Below are 23,009 nucleotides of genomic sequence, written 5' to 3' on the forward strand. Positions count from 1 at the left end.
TTCTTAGATTATGTCTCTCACAGTGGACATGCACCTACGATGACAATTTCAGACCCCTCCATGATTTCTAAGTGGGAGAACTTGCAAAATAGCAGGGTGTTCAAATACTTATTTTCCTCACTGTGTATATATGTGGCTAAAAAACTTTGAGAGTAAAATAAATGCAAGTAGATTTGTAAAAATGCGACCATTGTTTATGTACCCACAGAAGAACCCACTTCAAACGAACCAATCAACTGCCTCTCACCTGTCTGATGTTTTGCCCCACGTACTCGATCACCATTTCATCTGCAGCGATGGGCTCCAGAGCAAACAGACCCCAGTCATGGATGTGCGACCTGCAGAATCTGATCTTTTTCTTACGAAACTGTAGGAGTAAAGCGGAGCAGAGTGTGACTTTTGTAGATGACATAATTGCAATGACGATGACGCCGGTCTGTCTTATGTTCTTACTTACTGTTCTTATTTTAAAATAAAATTCAGGGTGAATCAAACTGCCTACTGGAGCAAAGTTCGGTCTGACAGTGTTTACCTTCAGCTGGTTGAACTTCAGCAAGTCACTGTCACATGCGAACGAGGACAGCAAACGTCGCTGCTCTGACCGCCGCTCCGAGCCAGGTCTTGTAGAGACGGGGACCTGTGCGGGAATACTCATACCCTGCAGGAAAAAGATGGAGTCAGACGTGTCCACCCACAGCAGTACAACATCTATGATGCCTCTGATGTTTTTACGTGTACACTTTCACAGAAGTCTGTACTCACTTGTGTGTCGAACGGCAGCTCCTCTGACTGCAGCTTTGTGCTCTGAAGGTACTTGATCTTGTCTTTCTTGTCAATCTTGTAGTATCCCTCGCTTCGCGCACAGCCGGTCACGTGATCCCTCATGCCGTCATCTCTTCTCTTTTTCTTCACTCGGGGGATATTGGTAGGTGCAGAGAAGTCAAGGCAGAAACTAAAAAAAAGGCCTTGGACCACAGCTGAGATACCAAAACACTGAAGCTCAACAGATATTCAATAGAAGCCAAACAGTTCCTGATTTTCACCACCAGAGGGGGCTGCTGTGTGACACACACACACACACACACACACACAAAAAATAAAAAAATAAAAAATACACTTATTTAACTGGACTGATCTCTTAAAATGATTTGTGGAGCACCTTCACTGTATATGTGACATATACATAAATATTAATATTATTAATAAAAACATTTGGTGTAAATCAGCTGATGTTAAGCAGTAAAGGATATATGGATGGTTGACCCAGAGCGTGTCGTTGAGCCAGTCGTTGCCGTTATCCTGCTGGAGCATCTTGTCATAAGTGATCTGCAGAAGCCGTATGTCTTCGTCATCTATGCCTTCGTTCCAGATGTCATATAGTATGGTCATCTCCTCAAACTCCGAGCGCGTTTTGAAGTATGGCCGGGGAGGCGAGGTGACGGGGGACAGGCTGCCCAGCAGCAGCTCCTCCCAGCATCGTCGTGCCCTCCGTGTAGGCTTTACGGCCACAGGTGCCTCTTCTTCGTAGGACAGGAAGCCGTCTTCGACAGGCAGGACCGTCTGAGGCTTCACCTCTCCTTCCCGGAAGTCCAGGCTCGGGTGGTCGGGGGACTTGGCAGATATCGTTTGGGTGGATAGATCCCCAAGGTGTGCGTCGTGAGGCAAAGGGGTGGACTCAGAGAGCTCCAAAGACTCATCAGCTGCCGAAACAGCTGGGGTCTTTTTGCCTTTGGGTCGTCCAGGTTTCCTCTTTGATGGGACAGTATCTGATGGGACAGGGACATCTACAGTGAGACCAGCGGGCAGATCTTCAGGGACACTGGCTGAATGCTCTGCTCCAGCTGACAGAGCCTGGTTAGGCAGAGCGCAGATGGGCGGCTCCTTAAAAACTGGTCTATCGTCCAGGCTCTCAGAGGATATTTTTCTGTTAAGAGTCAGTGCTGTGGGGTCAGGGAAGACAGGGGTAAAGGTTAAGTCTCTTCCTGGAGTGCGGGGGACTCCAGCACTAAGAACAGGGGATTGTGCAGGGTAGGAAAAGGGGCTACCGGGGATGTGAGGGGAGCTAAGCAGCAGGCTGCTGCCCGTCAGCGGGGCATCACTACCGGGCGTTATGGGCACCGTGTCCGTGCTCTGAGACTTGCCCAGACTTCGGGCACGCTCCATCAGGTCCCTGCCCGGCGTGCGGGGGATATCCTCGTCTGTTGGGAGCCTGGCCCGCTGAGGGAGGTCAGGCAGGGGACCAGGGGGTGGATGAAGGAGGGAACGACCTTCTACTGCCGGGTGTGGAGGGAGAGGGAGGTGCATTAAAGATGCGGAGACAGATTTGGGGACAGGTGTGTTTGCATCTATGTGGGATGGGGCTAATCGACTAGGGGTGCAGGGTACTTCCTCGGGCTCTGCTTTACCTTTGGCTTTTGTCTCCTGGTCGCTGTCAGGCAGGGCGCCTGTGGGAGTGGGTGGCCGGAGGTTTGCTACATGTTCCTGAGGTTCAGACTTCACTACAGGAATGTCACGGTCCACAATGATGTCTCGCCCTTTGACTAGAAGACAAGAAAAGATATTCATTTCTTTTAACATCTGACTTCAATACTGCAAAAACGATACTGTAAATACCTATGCTGTATTATTCGGCTTGTATAATTTCAACAGACGCTCACCTGGGATGCCTTTGGGTGATGGCGGCTTCAGGTCCTCCGTCACCTCCTCCGCAGGACTAGGAGGTCTCCTCCTCAGGTTCTCCTTATCCTCTGGGACCGGTCCCGCAGGAGGGCTTGGTGCCTTGGTCTCAGTCTTCCTCTCCTCTTCATCAGAAGACGACGTTGATGAGGATGAAGAGGACGAGGAGGTCTGGGCCACTTTGCCTTCAGCCTCCACATCTTGTGTTGCCTCCGCCTCCTGTTCTTCCACCTCATCCTCTTCCGAGCTTAACTCGTACTCAGAGGAGTCCGCACTTTCTGCTGAAGAGTCTGAGCTAGCTTTAGAGGAAGCTGAACTCTCAGCTTCTGCAAGAAATGGGGAAAGAAATTATCAATTACCGGAAAAAGACAAAAACCCAACCAACTGCTGCCGTTTCATATTTAAAGTACCTTCATCAGACGAATCTGAGGAAGCGCTTTCACTGGATGAGTCTTCATCATCACCCTCCTCATCGCCACTCTCCTAAGAGATGACCACAGATCATGAAAATGTTTACAAAATGCAGAAATATTCAATGCACACGATGTAAAAGACAATCCAACAGATACAGACACACAATTAATGGTAATTTTTTAGACGGCTTACTTTGCCTGACGACAGCCTATCTGTCGCCTCAGTTTCATCAGGCTCCTCCTCTCTGTCGGACAATGACTCTTCCTTTCCGGAGGTGTCCAGCTCCTCCTCTCCCTCGCTGTCCAGTTCAAGTGGCCGCGAGTGCCGCCGCTTCGCTGCTGCAGCGTCGGCATCCATTTTGGAATCGTCCGTTGGGAGCTCGGCTGGGTCTCGATCCCGGTCTGACAGAAATTAACCACAAGATATATTAGATTTTAGCAAAAAAAATGTAAACCAGGAAGAAGAGAGAATTGCAAATGTGACAAAAGAGAGAGGGTTACCCTCATCCTCCAGCTCGTCATCCACTGGTGTGGAGGGCCGGGCTCGTTTGTTGTCCCCTGCTGTTGCAGCCTCAGGCGGGTCCTTCCTTTTTACCTGAGCACAACATGCAACCATTAAACACAACGGGGGCTGCAAATGATTGAGAAAAGAAAGGAGTATCCCTCCTTGTCCTACTAAAAGACAAATTTCAAGGCTTACCTTGAAGGAGGGCAGGCGTATGGCTCCTCGCAAACTGATTCCCAGGCCCACTCCCTCGTAGCCCAGTCCCTCGCCCTTATTCCAGTTCTCCAGCAAACTTGAACCCATCGTTTCTTTGGGTTTGGGTCTTTCTTCTTCCTTTCCCTCTGCACCCTTCACTGGAGTCAAAGATGCCTGGGAAAAAAATTATATGATTCTTAAGTTAGTTACTGTATCAAACCCTGTTATTATACTGAACAATGACAAAAACATTCATGAAACAAATGCTGCTTTATGTAAATGCAACTCTTTATTTTCATGATCAGTTAATCAGTTAATTGTTTTTCCAATTAATCGTAAAGGAGATGTCTTTAACTTGCTTGTTTTGCCTGATCAACAAAGATATAAAACAGAGAAGAGCAACAAAGCCTCCCATCTGGAAACAAGGAATAGTTAGCATTTTACCTTGATAAATAAATTACACTAAATGATATTTACTATTAAAGGCATACTATGTAACTTTTCCCTCTTCGGTCCCCCTACAGGTTGTCTCATTGGAACTACAGCCGTGCAAGTTGTAGTTCCAATGAGACAACCTGTAGGGGGACCAAAGAGGGAAAAGTTACATTGTATGCCTTTAATGTAAGGTTATAGAGCTCAACAGTCCTGCCCCTCCTCCGAGAGACCGTGGGTTCCGGAAGTAAATTTCCCATTCATTTCTCCCATTGACGTCTGGAAAAATCCGTACATAAAGAGTTTTAGACCATGCCTTAGGCTAACCAGCTACGTCGTGACTCATAAGCATACAACATATCATTTTAACTGAAAAAACGAACAGAAAATCCAAAAAAAGTCAAAAGGTACAAGACTATGTACATAGTTTCATTATCGAGCGAAGGAACTACACATCCCATAAACCACCGCACACCACTGAACAAAGGAAGCTACGTTAGTTTAGCTAACAGCTAATTCGGGTAACTGCTAGCTGAGACAGCATGTAATAACTTTAAAAGACCCTCAAAATTAAACCTGAAAATAACTGTTAACCGTTAATATATAACAGCTGTTACGTCAGCTGTAGCCTGCTTTACCCAGTGTTTAGTTTGAGTTAACGTTATTTTAGACTGAATCAAGCTGTCAGCTAGCGGTTAGCCGAATTAACTGTTAGCTAAACTAACGTTAGCTTCCCGGTGGAGGCTAACGGCAGAAGCATGGAACCAATCGTGTTTCGTGCAGTGTCGTCAATCCTCGTAAATGACGTGACCTTGTATGTCGTCAATGTCTACCATTGACGGTTACGATTTGATGGCTTATACTCCAATTTGTCAATGGAGAAATTGCATTGTATTTTTACTTCCGGAACCCGCTGTGGGCGGGACTGTTGAGCTATATTGTGGATGTAGATTGGACAGAGAGCTACATTAGCTAAAACTACACAGTTTTTTTTTTTTTTTAAGATTATTTTTGGGCGTTTTCTGCCTTTAATTGATAGGACAGCTAGGTGAGAAAGGGGAGAGAGAGGGGGAAGACATGCAGGAAATCGTCACAGCTCGGACTCGAACCCTGGACCTCTACGTCGATGCATAAACCTCTAAGTATATGTGCGCCTGCTCTACCCACTGAGCGACCCGGCCACAACAGAGAGGTTGTTTTAATTATTCTTTTTTAATAATCAAAAAATGCATGTTTTGATTGATGAATTGATGGTTATCATGAACAGTTGTGCTACAATGTAAACTGAATGACTGGTTCTTGATGTGTCTACAATTTATGGCTTCTATAATGTAATGAAATCACATAATATGGACATTATTAGACTCAATTTATATAGGTTAGAAGAAGTATAGTAGTAGTAAGAAGTATATTTTCCCGCCCACATACTGTGCATGTGTGGATATAAGCTATTTTGCTTCTGTAGTAGGTAACACTGTATTTGCATCTTGGAAGGTGAAATTAATAACTTACCTTTGCTGAGTGTTCCTTCTTTTCCCACCAGTCATCAAAGGCTCTAAAAGCCACCACCTCCACCATTTTGCGGTTGAGGTCCCTCTTCATGATGGCCTTCAGCTCCTTGACAATGACCAGCAGCACACCATCAACAGTGGCTTTGTGGGGATCCTCCTTTTTAGTCTCATATCCAGGAGGAGGAACAGTAGGGTTGAACTTTGGTATACTGGGATGCTGCCATTGTTCGGGTGCTGCACCGCTAGCAGGTGTAGCACCCATAGTCAGAGGAACGTAGGGTCCCCCATACGGCCCAGATGCACCACTGTCCATAAAATGTGGATAAGGATAGGGCCCTCTAGTCTGAGCCATGCGACTCAGCATCTGCTGCTGCATCTGGAAAGACATGGGAACGGTGCTCCACTGTTCCCACCGCAAGCAGTTCATCAGCTCCATTTGCACCAGGGGCATCATGCTATGAGGGTAGGGACCCATGGGCGGCAGCATATGGTGAGGCACTCCGGGATGACCGGCCATGACAGCAGAGTGAGGGGCCAGGTGGTGATGTGAGATCTGGAAGCCAGCCTGGTGCGGGAGAGGAGGGAAGCCGGGAGGAGGGATGGAAATGCTCTGCATCGGAGACACCGCAGAGTTCATGACAATGCCCTTTCCACAGTCTCCACCAGAGATTGGAGTCCCGGGCATCTCATCGTCAGAGATTTCCATGTCTTCTCCCGACGACTGATGACCCTGTGTGAAAAGGGACAGCCTGTCAGGACTATGAAAGGTCAACGTGTATTTTTCACAGGTTACACGAGAACAATCATCTGCCCTTTTCCTTCCATGACAACTGAGCAAACGCCATCGACTTATGACGATCTTGAGATAAGGTCAAAAAGCTCAGGAAAAAGCTAGTATGTGGACCTTAAGTTTATATTTGTTTTTGCCTTTTTAGCTTTAATATTAATTATGGGTATAGTTTGACATTTTTCAACTGGTTCTGATACAATACTTGAGATTTCGTATTGATTCCAAAGCAATCCTTTTTTTTTTTGGATGCTTAAAAACACATTTGTATGTTTTGGTTATTTAAACAATACCTGCACTCAATACCAACCTACAGTACTCTGTGCTATGGACACATTTTGCTTTGAGGTTGGATACTCAGTAAATCATTTAAAATAAGAGCAACAAATTATTTAAGGACTGATCTGAGTTCAAAGTTTAGTATTCACGCTAGCACATTCAAACACAACTGACCCATGTTGTTGGTCAGCATATTTCCAAACAGAGCTGTTTGCTTTAGGCATCACAGTGATTATTCCTAAAACCATAGTGCATAATGGGAGGGCAACACTTTCACAAAGGATTTATGTTACAACTGCTGCAGGAATGAAAATAATGAGAATAAACTCAGCATGGGAGTGGCATCGTTATCCAAAATGACCTGTTTGCAGTGCTTGCTTTGTGATAACTTGAAATGTGAGATATAAGATGCTGCTGCCAATCCTGACTGTCAGGGCAAAACCAGGAAGTGTGGTGTTGAATGGGGCTAACTGCCAAACTGTGTTTTCCTCTGTGTGAGCATGTGGTGAGTGTTCGAAAGAGGAAACAAGAGTGTTTCTCCAACAGCAGAGCAGCTCTTATTTCTCCTTTCAAAGCACAGCACAAAGTGTAGAAATACAACATCATGGGCCAGATGATGTTACTATGACTTCAAACAAGATCAGCTTCATATGAATGTGAAAGTATTCGTAAGGATGCGAGTTATGTCTAAAACCTTTCATTCATAACTTATGTCAACTGTTTTACATGCATATTTTATACACATATTCAGAGACTATTGTGCTAACATATACACTTGTATTATGGGAACAAACACTACTTATTAGTCCTTTAAAGATCATATTTGTACTCTGCACAAAAACAAACCGCAGTAGCGGTCAACTGAAATAGCAAACACCTTTTTTAAGGTGCCTTCTTACATAGTTTGCTGTGAGATCAGAACTTCCTTTGCGAGGCATAATAAAAAGAAAATGAAACAAAAGGGAAAGTTTACTACTACCACCTTGCACTGAAACTAGACCTCACTTCCTGTGTCCTTAGTGTAACTGTCACAGCTGTAAGTAAACATCAGCATTGTGCAACTAAGACTATCAATACGAGCTCATTTTAGCCAAATTGGGAACCATCCTGTGAAATGTAACCTAACGCATGAAAATATGCATATTGTTATTTTTCATATAAACACAAGTTTCATGCAAATATCAGAAAAAAAATCTGTGTCTTACCGTTTCCATTTTTTCAGTGGGAGTGTGGCCTCGAAAATGTCCATCTTTGAGGTCACTGTTTCTTGTCTTCTCCTGGACAGGAGAACTGATTCTCTTGATCAGGGAGGCAGTTCCAGGAACTGGCTCTTCGTCTTCCGAGTCTGGAAGTGGGGTCGGACTTATATCCTCCAAGCCTGTGCTAGAAGGACGGGAGTTTTGGTGGCCACCTTGGGAGCCGCTCGTGTAAGGGGGAATTGGGGATAGCTGAGAGGATGAGGAGGAAATTGGACTTCCATCCATTCGCACCTCAGGGTCTGAGGTCTGCTCCAGGAATGGCAGCAGCTTTGTCCTTTTCTCCTTGAGGAGCATCTCAATGCGGGAATCCAGGCTATTGCGCTCTGGATCAAGCGTGGGGGAGCCAGGTGAGGGGCAGTGCTCTGGTGTTTGAGGAGGAGGGGTGGTTGGATGGGGCACGGGCTCCGGCGGGGGCTCTGGGATCGGAGGAGTTTCTGGTCTCTCCTTGATGGGCAAAAAGTCAGTGGCAGCTGCCAGAGGCGGCTGTGGCGGTCGGAGGTACTCGCCCTCCCTTTGGGCTGGGTGATGGAAAGCAGGCTCTGACGGGGGGAACGCTGGGGGCAAAGGAGCCTGGTAGGGCGAGAAGGCGGAGTTGAAGTTGGGCGTAGCGGGGGGAGGAGCTGTGTAGGTGAAGGAAGGGGTCGAGGGTGGAGGTTCAGGTGGGGTGAGTTGGTGCTGTTTGAAGGGAGCTTGTTCAGACGTCGTGCTTCGGTACATGTTGCTGCGGTACTGAGGCCGCTCCGGTCTGCGGTTGTACGCATCCTGGAACTTACTCTCGTGTCTGCGAGATTTGTAACTTCCAGAGCTCTCGGCCCGGCTGGACTGGTACGCCGGTGTGGACTGCCGACTGGAGAAATTGGAGTCTTGAGAGAAGGGCGTACCTGTCTGGCGTGGGGTATGAGGGGTTCCCTGGGACTGGGGTGTGTCCTGCCTTAGGCTGGAGTAGCCTGTCTCCAGGGACAGAGGAGTGGTGGAGTTGCTGGGTGGCAATGTTCCTCCAACAGCTGACACGCTGCTCTCTGACAACCTGCGGATGGGCTCGCAGGCCTTAAAGGAGACAAACAGGATTAAGATTAATCAAGGTGTCACAGGCAAACATTCACACCACTAAAACCTCTACCATCACAACTAAAACATGTCTTGGATTGTAATTTAGAAGCTATTGTATATCAATACAGTCATAAAAAAATAGTTGGATGATTTTCGCCCAATAGTTACATTTCACAGTAAATCTTTAAAAAAAATAAATAAATAAAAGAAAAGAAAAGAAAAAAAGCAACTAGTAGATAAGAGTATCTGGGCACAATGCCTGGGGGATCTCGTGTAACGAGGCCAAAGTGCATGTTTCAGTGGCTTTGTGATTTCAGTCCACAGGCAAGGGTCTGGATAACATTTCCTCTGCTCTACTCCACCACCTGCTGCACTGATAAAATAAATTACAGATAAGCATGTCAGCTTAGTTTGGTAAGTTACTTCTACAAAGTAACACTACAATTCAGTAAGCATCATGCTGACCTTGCATAAACCAGTAGAGAGACTGTACTAAACTATATTATTATCGAACTTCTACTGCCACAGATTAGGAAGCAATTTCTCATAAACCTATGAACAAAATAAAGTTTTTACCAGTAAGGCTTCTGCCAGGCTACGAGGGGAAACTTCTCTGGCCTCCTCTCCACCAACAGGCAGGGTCTGTGGAGTGTAGCTGCCATTCATCAGGAGCTGGAAGTACCTAAGGCGATTCTCACCTGCAGAACGGTAAACATGCAAGTCTATAATGCAGGCTTAATGCCAGAAGGCTTTTTAAAACTAAATAAAGATTGTTAATGTACATATGGTAATCTGAAATGTTGTATGTAATACATACAGTAGATAGATGCTATAATATAATGGTCCAAACTAGAGCTGGGCAATATTTCAATATTATATCGATATCGTGATATGAGACTAGATATCGTCTTAGATTTTGAAGAATTGTAATATCGTTACATGGTAAGTTTTGTCTTTTCCTGGTTTCAAAGGCTGCATTACAGTAAAGTGGTGTCATTTTCTGAATTTACCAGACTGTTCAAGCTGTTCTATTATTTGCCTTTAACCACTTACTCATTATATCCACATTATGATGGTTATGTATCTAAAATCTAAATGTGGAAGATATTTTGTGAAAGCACCAATAGTCAACACTACAATATATTTGCAATATCGACATTGAGGTATTTGGTCAAAAATATCGTGATATTTGATTTTCTCCATATCGCCCAGCCCTAGTCCAAACATGTTTTTAAATTTAACATGTGCTAAACAAAATGCAACAGTTCAATTCCTTTCAAGAGTAATACATTTGTGTAGCCAGTAAACACTGTACACATTGTTATTAAAAACATCAGTCATTATTTTGCTAATTAAATTAACAGATGCAAAACTGTTGTAAGTCAAATAATAAATACTTTACTTGTCCTAAGTGTAATTCAAGTTGCTGTTCTGCATTAGTCAGAAGCAACAGCAGAGTCTTTGAATCTTAACAGTGTTACCGACTGAAAATGTTGCAACAATTTTAGAGATTTCCTTTAAATGTGACTCAACAGAGATGATGTGAAGAGGGAGACGACTCTGACAGATTGGTTTGTATTTGTTTACAGGTCTGAAATTATGCACAGTGGGAGTACACAGCCCCCCTCAGCGCTGGGCTTGTGGGAGCAGGCTTACATTCAATGAAATTCAATTACCCCACGTTACCAGGCAACGCACGTGAATTTACACACGTGATTGCTGTCCTCCTAATAATTCAAAACAAGGGAATATACCTCTTTGAGGAGAATGTTTTGCTCCTTCAGCAGAAAACAGGCTTGATCGTGCATAATGTAGGTTACACGTCTTCTCCTCGAATGACTGAATCACTGTTTACCTTTCGGGTCCAGCTCCACGTGGATGAAGTTTCCCATAACAGACGTCTTGTGAAGCGACTGCACGGCCACTTTGGCAGCTTTCACATTCTCAAAAACAACTTTGGCAATCCCCAGGTGCTTTTTGTTCTTCGGATTGTACAAGATCTCCACCTGCTCGATTTCTCCAAACTTTTTGCACATGTCGGTGAGAAATCCTTCCCGAATGTTGTCGTTCAGCCTGGCGAATGTCACCTCCTTCGGAGGCACAGGGCCGATATAACACTCGTCGATCTGGAAGAAGAATAAGAGGAGTTAACGTTAGGGGTGCTTTCGGGTTAATGTTGCACCATGTGGGATCATTTCTGACAGCTGAGATAAGAACAACCTTGCCAGAGTGGGTACGATGAACTTGCATACCCAGTCATCCCCCTTCGCGCATTATAGTGCATGTAATTTGGTTTTTAATAGCCCATCCGACAACATAATGTCACCCGACATCCCAAAGATGAGTGAGGGGGGGGGTGTGTCTGCAACTTTTGACAGCCCCCCTTTTCCACAAGGAAAAAGCTGGCATCATACTTTCTGTCAGAGTAGATACCTTAAATTTCGGCACCGGTAGGTCCGTCTCTTTGTATTTAGTCCACAGCCGACCGATCCTCGGGTCTCGGACCATCTCCACCGGTGGTATCCCAGGATTCTGCAGGAGAGGAGGGGGCACAAAACTGTTATCCATCGCATTCACAACTTCACACGGCGAGAACTTGTTGCAAAGTAGTTTTACACAAACCAGACGCGGTGTTGGATTAAAATGAACGCCTCCGACAAGCCGTTCAAGATGCTGGAAAACACCAGTGGCCGGCCACAGCAACACAGCCACATTGTAACCTATCATGGAGGTCGGCTACTCGGTTACTATTGTAGCCGTTTCGCAGCGAAGGCGGTCCACTTACGGGCATGCTGAAAGTCTGTCCATCGTAGCGATACAGTTTGTGTGGTCCTTTCTTCAGCGCCGGGTCGATAATCAACTTGTAACTTCTCCAGTGGTGACTCCGCTTCTCCGCTGAGCCGCAGACGGGATGACTGTCCATGCCGTTCGCCAAACCTGAAACGACAGGCAGCGACAAGGAGAGAAGAGCTATCGTGAGGCAACGCTAAACACGGTCCCGTTACCAGCCCCCAACACTTTAAAAACGTTACAGATGCATGACTTTGGTGGCAGGGGTAGCTAACCCAAGGGAGAGCGAAAACGGGATATAGCGTATATCCCATTTACGGAAAACAGGCATTAGGAGGGCTGGAGAAGAGGAAAAAAAAGAATAAGCTTACTCGAACTCTGCTTTCTGCCATGGTCTTCGTTCAATCTGTTTTTCTCCCCTGGCTTGGACATGGTTTGTCCGATCGAGTGGTTTTTCTTTAATTGAAGAAAAGACAAAATCGCTTTCCTTTCGCCGCTTACATTACATGATTTAGCTTGAAGAATACTGCCTCCTTTTCGGCGAGAGCCAACACATATCGTGTGCCTCTGGTCTGTAGCTTCTGTCTCTCCCACAATACACCGCTAGGCTTGCCCACCTCCGATGCTAGCCGCACTTTCGCTACAAACTTATTTATATTTTCACTGGTCATTTAATTATGTTATTGCATTGAATACAATCGTTATGTTTTAAATTACTCCGATAGTAACGTTCGAATAAAAACATGAGCGTATTATTGGCCCGGCAACCGCTCTTTGTCGCTAAACCTCTAAATCGTTTTGTGTGGAATCTGCCGATTGCATTTACCCAAAATGGCAAACACAAGATAGACACAGGGGGCAAATGTCTTCTTAACTGCCACTAAAGGCTAATAAAAATGATTTGGTCGCAGGTTTGTGGACAGACCTGTGGTCCTACACAGATTCAAACACGTCGAGACATAATTTGAAAACGAAAACAAACTAATGGGATTGGGGAGCTGCTGTAGAGCTAGTTGACTGCTAAATGTGCAATTTCTGACAGAGGAACAGGATTATAATACGCAACTCGGTTGGTAAATTGTTTAATTTAACAGTCAGGTTAACGTTAATAACCGTTGGAATGCGGCGGTTTGTTATGTTTTTCTGTCAGTTAGACCAACAAACTAGTGCCAAACCGTTCTGTTGGTCCTCGCTTAAAGTATTAACCAGCGATGGAGCTTTTAGTTATATATTCTTAACTCCGTATGGATCTCTCGTTTGTAATACTATTTGTAAACTGTATATTGTCGACCAAACTGGATTTTGTTTGACATTGTCTAGCTAGTGTTTTGCAGTGCTCGGGCAATTGGCTGGTTAACAGCGGCAGCTCGGCGGGCCAATCAGAGCGCAGCAGCAGAGAAGCTGTCTGCTATTAGAGGCACGGCTCAGGAGTCCTTCAACAGAGAGCAGAGAGAGGGGGCCGAGCGCTCTCGGCAGCCATTTTCCTAAAACAGGACTCAATGGCCTATATGGGTTTCCTTTGTTCCAAAAGGGATCTTACACTTGATTTCCTCATCTCTCACGGACTATGATTAAACTATGATTCCTCCTTTTAAAGGATTGAGAAGAAGGAAGAGAATGTACTGGATGTAATACCCTGTGACATCTTGAGCCTTTTTTCCTCTGCCTGGAATCCATCTTTGTCTTAACTAGGTCATGGCACACCCATATAATAGTATTTATATTTCTTAAGTGAAAAGAAACCTAATGTTGTGAATAAACAGTTGTATGATTTTGGAGATGTTAAATTAGGAAAAAACACAGTTAAAGTGACAATGTGTAATGGCTGATTTTTGGCATTGCACTCATGGCCTTGTAGGATATAAGTAGCAATGAGTAAGTTCAACTCTTTTATAATAATTTAACAGTTTTGCTAATTTAGTAATGTAAAATGTGAGGCATGCAGTTACTGTTATCAAAAGTGATTTCTGTCAAGTTATCTGAGCTCATCAATTTAATCATATGCAAATGTTGGCATCTGTATAATAGACAACTTTATTTAATATGTTCACTGGCATGCTGAAATGTAGATATAGTTCAGGATACAGTCCAGGTTATATGCCACTGATACTCAAATGCCAGAAAGCAGGCCATGGATAACTAATGGCCTATTGCAAACTAGTTTACTGTGCTGCCTGTCTGTAATTTTGCCTGTTGATAGGTCATTTGCTTTGATTAATGACTTTAAAACACTTTCCTCTCACAACAGCAACGCTGGTGGCTTGTGTGTTTATACCCTTCCTACAACAGTGGAGACAACTTCAAGCACGATTAGGTTTGTGCTGTCCATTTGCCATTTAAAATATGTCCAAAGTGTAGGCTAATCGTTGGCTTGACCTTGCTTCAAGGGCACATTTAAATGTATTTTAAGAAGCCAAGTTAGGTAGCCCTTTACAGTTTCTACAACGGTTAAAAAATAGACTTTCAAACCAAAGAGGAAACAGATGGAGGGAAAACTCTTATGGTGAAAATATTTACCTCAGCACTTTGGTGAAATGCAGTTAACAGGCCTAAACGCAGGGGCAGGAGGAATGTTTTCAGCTCCATCTTCGGATCCTCTAATAATGGCATTAATAAGGGGTGGGATAGCGTCTCCTGAAAAAGAAGGATTCCATTAGCACGAAAGATAGAACGCTCTTTTGAAAACTTTTTGATCAGTGGTAGGCATTGCCTCTCAGCCAGCGAATATGCATCTTCAAGCATCATCTGTGTGGGCAATATGCAAACCATCTCCTCTCTCTCCTTGAAGACAGGATTGCAGTCAAGTATGACCTCTTCCATTTCGACATTTTCTAACTGAGCTACATCATATAATGCCACAAGGAAATGTTGTTTTGAAAGGTAATGGATTTTGAGCTATTTCACTTAATTTGCCATTTTATGTCTACATGTAGCATAAGTGTTCTAATAGAGGACAGACAACAATAAATCATTGTGGTTTAAACGTTCAGCAAAACTAACGTTATATTGACTTTAAAAGAATTTGAACTGTAACCCATATTTTTTTGATTGATATTGTAAACTTACAGTTTAGTATTCAAAACATCCTAATCCAAGTCTTAAACGAGCAAAGGAATCTTATGGGGAGAAATCTCGTAAATTTCACTGCTTCCCTTGTCCAAAGAGACCCTTTGGTAACGTGTAGGCTACACTTGTTCAATGGTTTATCTGCTGTTCTCTTGCCTCAAAATGGCTTCTTTACAGACAAAGGAGAGCACTGTGCTGTGATATGTTGCTGCGCCATAACTGGGAGAGGCTCGTTCACTCGGTGAGAGAGCCTCGTTCCAAGGACATTTCTCGGTGATACAACAGGAAATCTTGACACATACCGACATGGGGGGATTTTACTCGAATGTATGTATGTCTAATAATAAGTAAAATAGAAAAAAAACTGTCGACAGTGCGTGAAAGGAAGGACACGTTAACATATTTGGCTGTCGGTTGCTGGGCTGACTCGCCCTGGTAACAGCAGTAATCCGAGAGCTCTGGACGGTTGCCATGAGAGCTCGAGCGTGTTGTTGCTCCCCCACACTGCCATATAAGGTCATCAGGAATCCTCTGCAGCAGGCTGCAGCCCTGTTGTTTTGTCACTGGAAAGAGTGGGTGCTTCGGGCTTCTGCGCGTGCTCTCTGGCTCGAGACAGAGACCGGCGGATCACTAACATCGAGTGTTTTAAATGCTACAGATTAGAAAATACAAACTAACAAAGATGCGATTCTATCTTTTGTTCGGTGAACGAGTTAAAAATAGACAGAGGGGGGTCTTAATTCGGTCTTCAGGTGGGCCTGACAGTCCCTGTTACGCACACCCTTTTTTAGTGTGTGAGCGTGTACATAGCTGCTTATGAGAACACAAAATCGTTGTCGGTGCGTGTCAGAGGCCTGTTTTTCTTGTTATCCTCTCCTTGCTCGGTCTGCCAAGTGCGCGCGTTCCTCCGTTTGCAGGTCACGAGGCTGCAGACAGCATTCCTCTCAGTCAACCCTGTTTCGAGACCCCCACTCCCAGTGCAATGGGGACACATTGGCGAAGAAGGTTTTATGTGTGTAACAAAGGTGAACATTTTGCGTTCACATCTCAGCCAATGAGGTTATTTATAGGCCTTTGTTAAAAAGAACCTCCCCGGTGGGTTGCGCAATGCATTCTGTTTTGCGCGCCGCTGACAGACTGGAATATTCCACACAGAGGATTGGCCTCTCTTCTGCAGGACAGCTGTCTCTCTGCACGGCGAAAAAACTATTTTTGACAATTGTTTCTGTTTATTAATTGATGAAAAGGGGCTTTACACGTATGGATATTTTGTACACCTACAGGACAATTTAATATCCTTTATATGCTACGTTATTCACATGTTAGGCTGCCAGTTTCACCTTGTAAGTCAAACAAGCACTCTTTATTTTTTTTATACAGGCATTTTTCATAGCTTGTACTACATCATACCTTATTGTAGAAGCATATGGAGCACATGAGAACGGTTTTATGACTATTTCTGTGCAGTCAGAATAATCAGGCAGCCAGGCAAACTGCCCTGTCTTTCTTTGTATGCTCAGCCTTTTTATTCTGACGGATTGTTTACTGAATCAAATAAGGTATCCGTTGTGCTTTGTGTTTTTTTAATCTATGGGTACACTTGCTTATTCAAGGATTTTTTTTAAATTAGTAGTACTATATTTATTTTATTTAAAACGTTGGCTTTTCTTCTTTCGAGGCTTTTCTTTTTTTCTATCTCTTAAATATGTGCATGCATTATTAGTGTAATATTACACATTATGGTTTGTGATCTCTACATGGCAATTAATATTATCCCCTGTCTGTGTTTCTGAGATTTTTAAATAAATAGAATATATCCTCATTTTTATGTTTTATTGTTGTGGAAACTGAATCAAGTTGTTGCAATTTTGAAGTTTAAATAAATGTTTCCTTTTTTTCTTTCTTTAAAACGGTAAGCCTGTCATGAGACAGACACACTAAAATACACAATAGACATCATTCATGCTGCAGGGTAACATTTTTTACACCGATTTCTTTTTATAGGTGAAACTCCCTTTTAGTTATTGTAGTAAATGTGTGTATTCTGGCAAAAATACTTAAGATGACATGTTTTCTTAAAATAGTCAAAGTAAGGACAGTGTCAGCTCATCCTCTTAAAGGAACAGCTTGCACAAATTTTCACCAAAAAATAGCACTTGTGCTACAACCTGGTACAATGCATCTCTCCTTGTTCTTATACAAGGTTAATGTTAACGTCTGCATTGTCCCTGTTTAAATAAAATACATTACAATTACTAAAGCAATAGTAATCTCAAATACAACATGTTTGTGTATTCTGACTATGTAGGCTCATTCTCTATGATCTCTCTTCTGACACCCACTTTAACTGATTTCTGTAATTATTATCTACTTGGCTGAAACATATTACCAAACCTAATGTTATATATAATTTTATTGCATGTACTGTGTTCATTGACATTCTCAATCATCCATTTTGTTTAATATCCAGTAATTGCTTTTGGTCATTACCACACCTGGCTCAACCATAATACACACACACACACACACACACACACACATTTTCTACAGAAAGGTAACATACTATAATTCAGAATTTTATCTTATGGGACGAGAAAAAAATAGTTGATCCTGACGCCCCAATTTGTGATGTCACTGCTGTTTTCAGCCATACAGACTGGACGGAGAAATATGACTGACCTATTGCAATACCCCTGGGGATTCAAAATGGCTCATATTAAAAGGAAAATACAGGAATAAACATGGTCAAATAATCTGCTTTTTACCAGATTGGTTGCTTGAAGTTTCTGTACCTCATATTTATATACACACCTCATATTTTGGTTTCTCATAAAGACAAGTGGGTATTTTTGGTCAATCATGAACATGAAATCCCATGTATATTAGACTAGCATTTAATGAATTACCATTAAAGGAATATTCCATATTGATTCAAACAGCCACTCCTGGCAATGAAAAGGGTGGGCAACTCAAAATAAAATGCATACAGACTATATATAATTGAGGAATCTGAGAGAAGTGAGACAGCTGGTTTATTACTTGGTATGTTATCATTTGTGTAATCTAAAAATAAGTAGGGCTGGCCTTTCACTGGTATACGTTTCTGAGAAAGCAAGTTCCCAAAAGTAAAAAGCTCTGATGGAGCTATCAAGGCCATACATTCATGACTTCGCAGATAACAATCCAAAGATCTTACTGTAATGATAACAGTTTGTGTTAACGAAAATCTGCTGACTTTTTACATCAGCAAGTAAATATGTTCACTTTTATTTCACACGCACACCTCTGTTGATGGAGGCTGTACTTCAGATTGAGTGCCCACCCAGAAAATGAAACATGCTATAGAGGGAGTAGCAGCAGCCAGACTCAACTGCTCCTCATGTGCAACTCACTATTCTTACCCAGTGATGCTTTCAGTGAGCAGACTGATAATAGGACAGGAGAGGAGTGTACGGGGTCAATTGGAAACAGCTTCAATGTAACAGGAACAGGAAGTGGTGAACAGAGTGAGCTACCCGGTAAAACATGAGCCTTGTCTGTTCCTCTCTCTTGACACTGCTTGTACATCATCTCAGCCTTTCCAAATATAGATTAATCAGGCTTTGCCATGTATTTAACTTAAATCTGGAGGGAGTATCTTCAGCCCCGTCCTGCCTTGCACCTGTTTGATTATTTGAAGGCGAAATGACACAAAACCGTGCTGCTGGGACTGCTAATGGTACCACAAAAAAGGGAGAGGAACTTAAAATTGTGATAGTGGGAGATGGAGGCTGCGGGAAAACATCTCTTCTGATGGTTTATGCTAAAGGTGACTTTCCAGAGGTAAGAAAAGCTTCCATGCCATGTAATGTACCTCATCTCTTGGTATTGTATATTCATTTGTTCGTAAAGATTGTTTTTTTCTTACCATATTTGAGACTAATAATGTTTAAACTGATCTAAATCCTTTTCTCAATCAAAATTTAGTAAAATAAAAACATGAGCTCCACTCATTATAGGGATCACTAACAAGATGTTATAAGTAATATATATACAGTAGCTGTGTCATAAAATGGACGTTTTTCTCTTGTGTGCCAAAAACAGAAATATGCGCCATCAGTGTTCGAAAAATATGTCACCACTATCTCTCTTGGAGGAAAAGAGATAAAGCTCAACCTGTATGACACAGCTGGTAAGATTCTTGATCAAAAATCACCTCCATGTTGAACATCCTTGATTCTTTTTTTAGTACATTTCACATGATGTGGAGAGACCACTGGATGGAATACAATAGAAACATTGTGCAGCTGAACAGCACTCACACACAGGTCACAGGTCGCCAGAAGGGGAAATTATTTTATAGTTTTAGATCTTTTAAGATTTTTAAGTTCAGACATCTTCCTACTGGGTGTTTAGTCCTTATCTTGATGTTCTGAAACTGACACAGAGGAAGTGGTGAAGGTTGATGTGTTCGTCAGAGAGCACCATCGACATCTTTCAGGAACTGATCAACTGTTTGCATATCAACTACTTATAAGCTGTTAGGGAACCAATTTTAGAGGCAAATTTAGGACAAGATTTTTTTAACCTCACATATAAGTGAGAAAAAACTAATCAAGTAAAACCCCTTATTCCTCCTGATTTATTGTGCTGAATGTGTAATTACATTTAAACAGGTTTTAAAATAGCTGAGTTATTGTATTTTTATTTTAGCCCTTGACCAATAGAGTCAGACTAATAAATATTGTACTAAATAGTATTGCTATTAGTTTACAATATACCAACATCTGTTTAAGCCAAGGGCTCGGTATAAAAAAAGTGCCATGTACTGTAAACTGTAGCATTCTGTTTTAGTGGTACTTAAATTAAGGTATTGATTTGGCATCAGTATCGATTTAAACAATACCGAGCTTGACTCCAAACTGCTGTGCTTTTGTGGGGCATGAAACATGAAGTTCATACTGTTAACAGAACCGTTTTTAATGTCATTTAATTTCCAGGAAAACCCATGACAGCTTATCGTTTGCATTATTGCAGCAGGGTGCCTTACATCAGCGTAACAGGAAGCTGAGGCCAGGATGTGGTTTTATACAACCACCCAAACTTTGTGACATACTTCATATCTTTATGTTCAGGCTGTTGCATCCGAAGCAGACCAGACTTTTTGTTTAGTCAATAAGAATTGTTATGTACAATTGTGTGCACAGGTTTACATTTACCAGCTAACATGTATTGTGTGCCTTCTTTCTTTTAGGACAGGATGACTATGACAGACTGCGTCCGCTTTCATACCAAGACGCCGATCTGATTTTAGTCTGCTTTGATGTGACCAACCCCACCAGCTATGAGAATGTCATGATAAAGGTAATACTTTCTGTGGTACATTCACAACGTGCCAAGTTACAATTTCAGGTTTGCTGTTCAAATTCAGTTTGTAAATGATTGTTGGAGTCTGGTATGTTGGAGTTGGCTGCATTCTTTTAGCTATGATTAACTCATGCGACTGAGCCTGCATGTGGACATCGACCCCCTTGTGCATGCAGGTGTGCTGGGACTGTCTCTTTTCTGAATGCTTTCAAAGACTGTGATCCTGAAGAACAAAGTCTGATGTTACTTGCTAAAACACAATTTCTGAAACATTGCTCCATTTTCTGAAAACATTAAACACAAAACCTCATCTTCAAGCACTATTTACAAAACCTCTGACTCCTCTCGCAAAATGAAACTTTCGCCTCAAAACAGTTTTACCTGTGTTCAAAATCAAACACTGCTCTCAAATCATAAACAAAGTGATCAAAATGATATACACTATCAAGCAGTCAGTAAACAGTACACCAAAAAATTGAAAATACATTGTTCAAAACATATAGTTCTCAGGGAGAAGTACATTTTTAATCTCAAAACAAATTTCATATTTTTCCGTCATTGTCTTTTGATGAACGAAAACATGTTTTATCATAGTAGCTCAAAATGTATCAGAAATTACTACTCTGCTTTGCTCATTGAAATTTTTTTTGTTCTTCCTCCTCCTTGTACCCCTATTTTTACAGTACTGTACCCTGCATCTCACAAAGTTGTCCTTTGTCTCTGTGATACTGTAATTCTTGTTCTTTGTTGATATGAAACTTCAACCAGTCAAAATCTATTGAGCAGTCAGTAAAGTCAACAAATGGAAAGCACAATGTTCAGGGCCATACAATTTGTTCATTGTACAGTATACAGCCTGAGAGAAAAGTCCCGCACACTGACCATTACGCAAGCAATAATTTATTTAGAAAAATACAACGTTCTCAGACCTTCATCAGGTACCTTCATTGTACCTGCCCGACAAAAGAGGAGTGCAAAAAAGTTTTCTTACGTTATACAGTATACAGCCTACAATGCACTGTACTACAATATACAATACTAAAAGGGACAAAAATCCTCTTCGTCCTCCTCTTCCTTGCCCTCCTCGTCGCCCACCTCGCGTACGCACTCATCCTCGTCCTCTCACATTGTTTCTTCTATCCATTCTCAGACTTTCTCCTTCCCACCTTCAACAACCTGTTTACTGGCTTATATTGGTTGTGTCACATCATTTGAAACAAGTGAAATCAATTTTGAGTGGTTGTGTTCAATCAATGACATGTGTTCTCTATTTGTATTTGATTGTTGCCACTTGTGTTTACCAGTATTAATGACATGTGTATTAGAATGCAGAATGTGTTTTGAGAATGAGAATGAGTTTAGAGTTTTGCTGAAAAGTCTAAGTGAGATCTGCAAATTGTGTTTTACCATGTGAAATGGTTTAAGGTATTGACAACAGACTGCACAATTAGCTAAATGAGTTCAGGCAACTGAGAACTTTGTTCAGCCAATGGGTTTTAGTGTTTTAGCAATTGAGAAAAACTGTAAAAAGAACAGACATACAATGCCTTCAGATCCTTAAATTCTTACTCTGGTTACCCAGTGGCACCCAGAGGTGAAGCACTTCTGTCGGGACACTCCGGTCATCCTGATTGGCTGCAAGACTGACCTAAGGAAGGATAAAGAGTGTGCAAGGAAGCTCAAGGCCATGAATCAGGCTCCCATCACATACACACAGGTAAAGCAAGAAGTGTGCAGACATTTAGGGATCTATAAAAACCTTTGCATGAGGTAACAGGAAGTACGCTACAATTTGATACAATGACCTTTATCACCTTATACAGTCTAATTCTTTGTGTTACTGTTGGGTTGGTCTGGGATGTAGGGTGAAGAGACACGGCAGCAGATGAATGCAGAGCTCTACCTCGAATGTTCGGCGAAGTATCAGGAGAACGTGGAAGACATTTTCAGGGAGACCACCATAAGAACTTTGGCCTTCAATCGAAAACAAAGGAAACACAAGAGGAAGAAGAAATGTGTCATTTTGTGAAGTCAAAACAACAGTTTTTTGAGGACTCCACAGGCTAGATTTTTTTGAAAACCACTCATTCACATTGAAAGTGGTTGGACATTCGGAGACTAAAGATGCTTGGTGTCATAGACAGATGTGGAAACAGTTGTATGACCACTGGTTCAGACATAAGTCTGGGCCTCACTGAATCATCAGCCCTTTACTGAAGAAAATTACATAACAGGAAAGACAATTTTGGAAGAAGAGACAGAGTGGTATGCTACTTGAAAAGCCGTCTGTGAATATATTTTTACTTTTCTATGAAACATATTTTAGTATTTTTATATATTTTTCTGATTTTTTTTTATTGAACTGTATAGCCATCTGTTGAAGGAATTTGAACAGTTAGTTCTTGTGTTGTCAGATTTTTCCAGAGGTTTTGTAATGCCAATCGATTTCAAATGTCTGAATCTTGTTTAAAAGCTGCTGGTAGGTAACAAATTCCCAGACAGAATAGCTGGTGTAAATCAATGTATCATGGTACAGTAGTTTTAACAGCCTTGAAAGAATTTTTTTTTGTGATTAACAGTATTAGCTCATTTCCAGTAAAACAAAACACCGAACTAGAATTTGTTTTGAAGCTGTGTCAACTTAAAGCAGGACTCTTACCTTTACCAACAGCGCCCACTAGTGTTGGAAATACTGACTGC

General features: G+C 42.3%; 2 protein-coding genes and 1 long non-coding RNA gene across 6 annotated transcripts in view; 2 read left to right on the forward strand and 1 right to left on the reverse strand.

Annotated features, from left to right (window-relative positions):
- Nucleotides 1–15,147, reverse strand: part of setd1ba (SET domain containing 1B, histone lysine methyltransferase a) — a 20,308-nt gene extending 5,161 nt beyond the window's left edge. The window contains exons 1-17 of one of the 4 annotated variants that reach the window (XM_031277779.2): nucleotides 12,269–12,590; nucleotides 11,893–12,044; nucleotides 11,541–11,639; nucleotides 10,963–11,233; nucleotides 9,684–9,805; nucleotides 8,004–9,104; nucleotides 5,734–6,462; nucleotides 3,790–3,963; nucleotides 3,591–3,684; nucleotides 3,283–3,491; nucleotides 3,087–3,159; nucleotides 2,658–3,002; nucleotides 2,406–2,540; nucleotides 1,251–1,940; nucleotides 763–929; nucleotides 533–658; nucleotides 248–367 (exon numbers count right to left, since the gene is read on the reverse strand). In XM_031277779.2, coding sequence (XP_031133639.1) covers nucleotides 248–367; nucleotides 533–658; nucleotides 763–929; nucleotides 1,251–1,940; nucleotides 2,406–2,540; nucleotides 2,658–3,002; nucleotides 3,087–3,159; nucleotides 3,283–3,491; nucleotides 3,591–3,684; nucleotides 3,790–3,963; nucleotides 5,734–6,462; nucleotides 8,004–9,104; nucleotides 9,684–9,805; nucleotides 10,963–11,233; nucleotides 11,541–11,639; nucleotides 11,893–12,044; nucleotides 12,269–12,329 — 4,668 coding nt within the window. In that variant the 5' untranslated portion in view covers nucleotides 12,330–12,590. Of the gene's footprint in view, nucleotides 1–247; nucleotides 368–532; nucleotides 659–762; nucleotides 930–1,250; nucleotides 2,541–2,657; nucleotides 3,003–3,086; nucleotides 3,160–3,282; nucleotides 3,492–3,590; nucleotides 3,685–3,789; nucleotides 3,964–5,733; nucleotides 6,463–8,003; nucleotides 9,105–9,683; nucleotides 9,806–10,962; nucleotides 11,234–11,540; nucleotides 11,640–11,892; nucleotides 12,045–12,268; nucleotides 12,591–14,414 lie in introns of those variants that run through there. The other 3 variants (XM_036008860.1, XM_031277777.2, XM_031277776.2) reach the window with 3 other exon arrangements.
- On the forward strand, nucleotides 14,687–15,327 carry LOC118493028. Its single transcript, XR_004894960.1, has 2 exons — nucleotides 14,687–14,777; nucleotides 15,141–15,327. It is a non-coding gene; the product is annotated as an uncharacterized LOC118493028 (long non-coding RNA).
- Nucleotides 15,328–17,728: 2,401 nt separating this feature from the next.
- Nucleotides 17,729–22,868, forward strand: rhof (ras homolog family member F). The gene is made up of 5 exons (XM_031277792.2): nucleotides 17,729–18,785; nucleotides 19,047–19,134; nucleotides 20,197–20,306; nucleotides 21,892–22,026; nucleotides 22,174–22,868. Exons 1-5 carry the CDS (start codon nucleotides 18,648–18,650, stop codon nucleotides 22,336–22,338), a joined length of 636 nt encoding a protein of 211 aa, XP_031133652.1. The 5' UTR covers nucleotides 17,729–18,647; the 3' UTR covers nucleotides 22,339–22,868.
- Nucleotides 22,869–23,009: the final 141 nt, after the last annotated feature.

This window comes from Sander lucioperca, chromosome 1, assembly GCF_008315115.2.
Source record: "Sander lucioperca isolate FBNREF2018 chromosome 1, SLUC_FBN_1.2, whole genome shotgun sequence".
NCBI classification, from domain to species: Eukaryota; Metazoa; Chordata; class Actinopteri; order Perciformes; family Percidae; genus Sander; species Sander lucioperca.

Excerpts from the sequence above, each read along its gene's own strand:
- rhof (XM_031277792.2), top strand. The coding sequence starts at position 18,648 with ATGACACAAAACCGTGCTGCTGGGACTGCTAATGGTACCACAAAAAAG. Across the intron at positions 18,786-19,046 it reads CTAAAGGTGACTTTCCAGAG|AAATATGCGCCATCAGTGTT; the intron begins GTAAGAAAAGCT and ends TGCCAAAAACAG. Across the intron at positions 20,307-21,891 it reads ATGAGAATGTCATGATAAAG|TGGCACCCAGAGGTGAAGCA; the intron begins GTAATACTTTCT and ends CTGGTTACCCAG.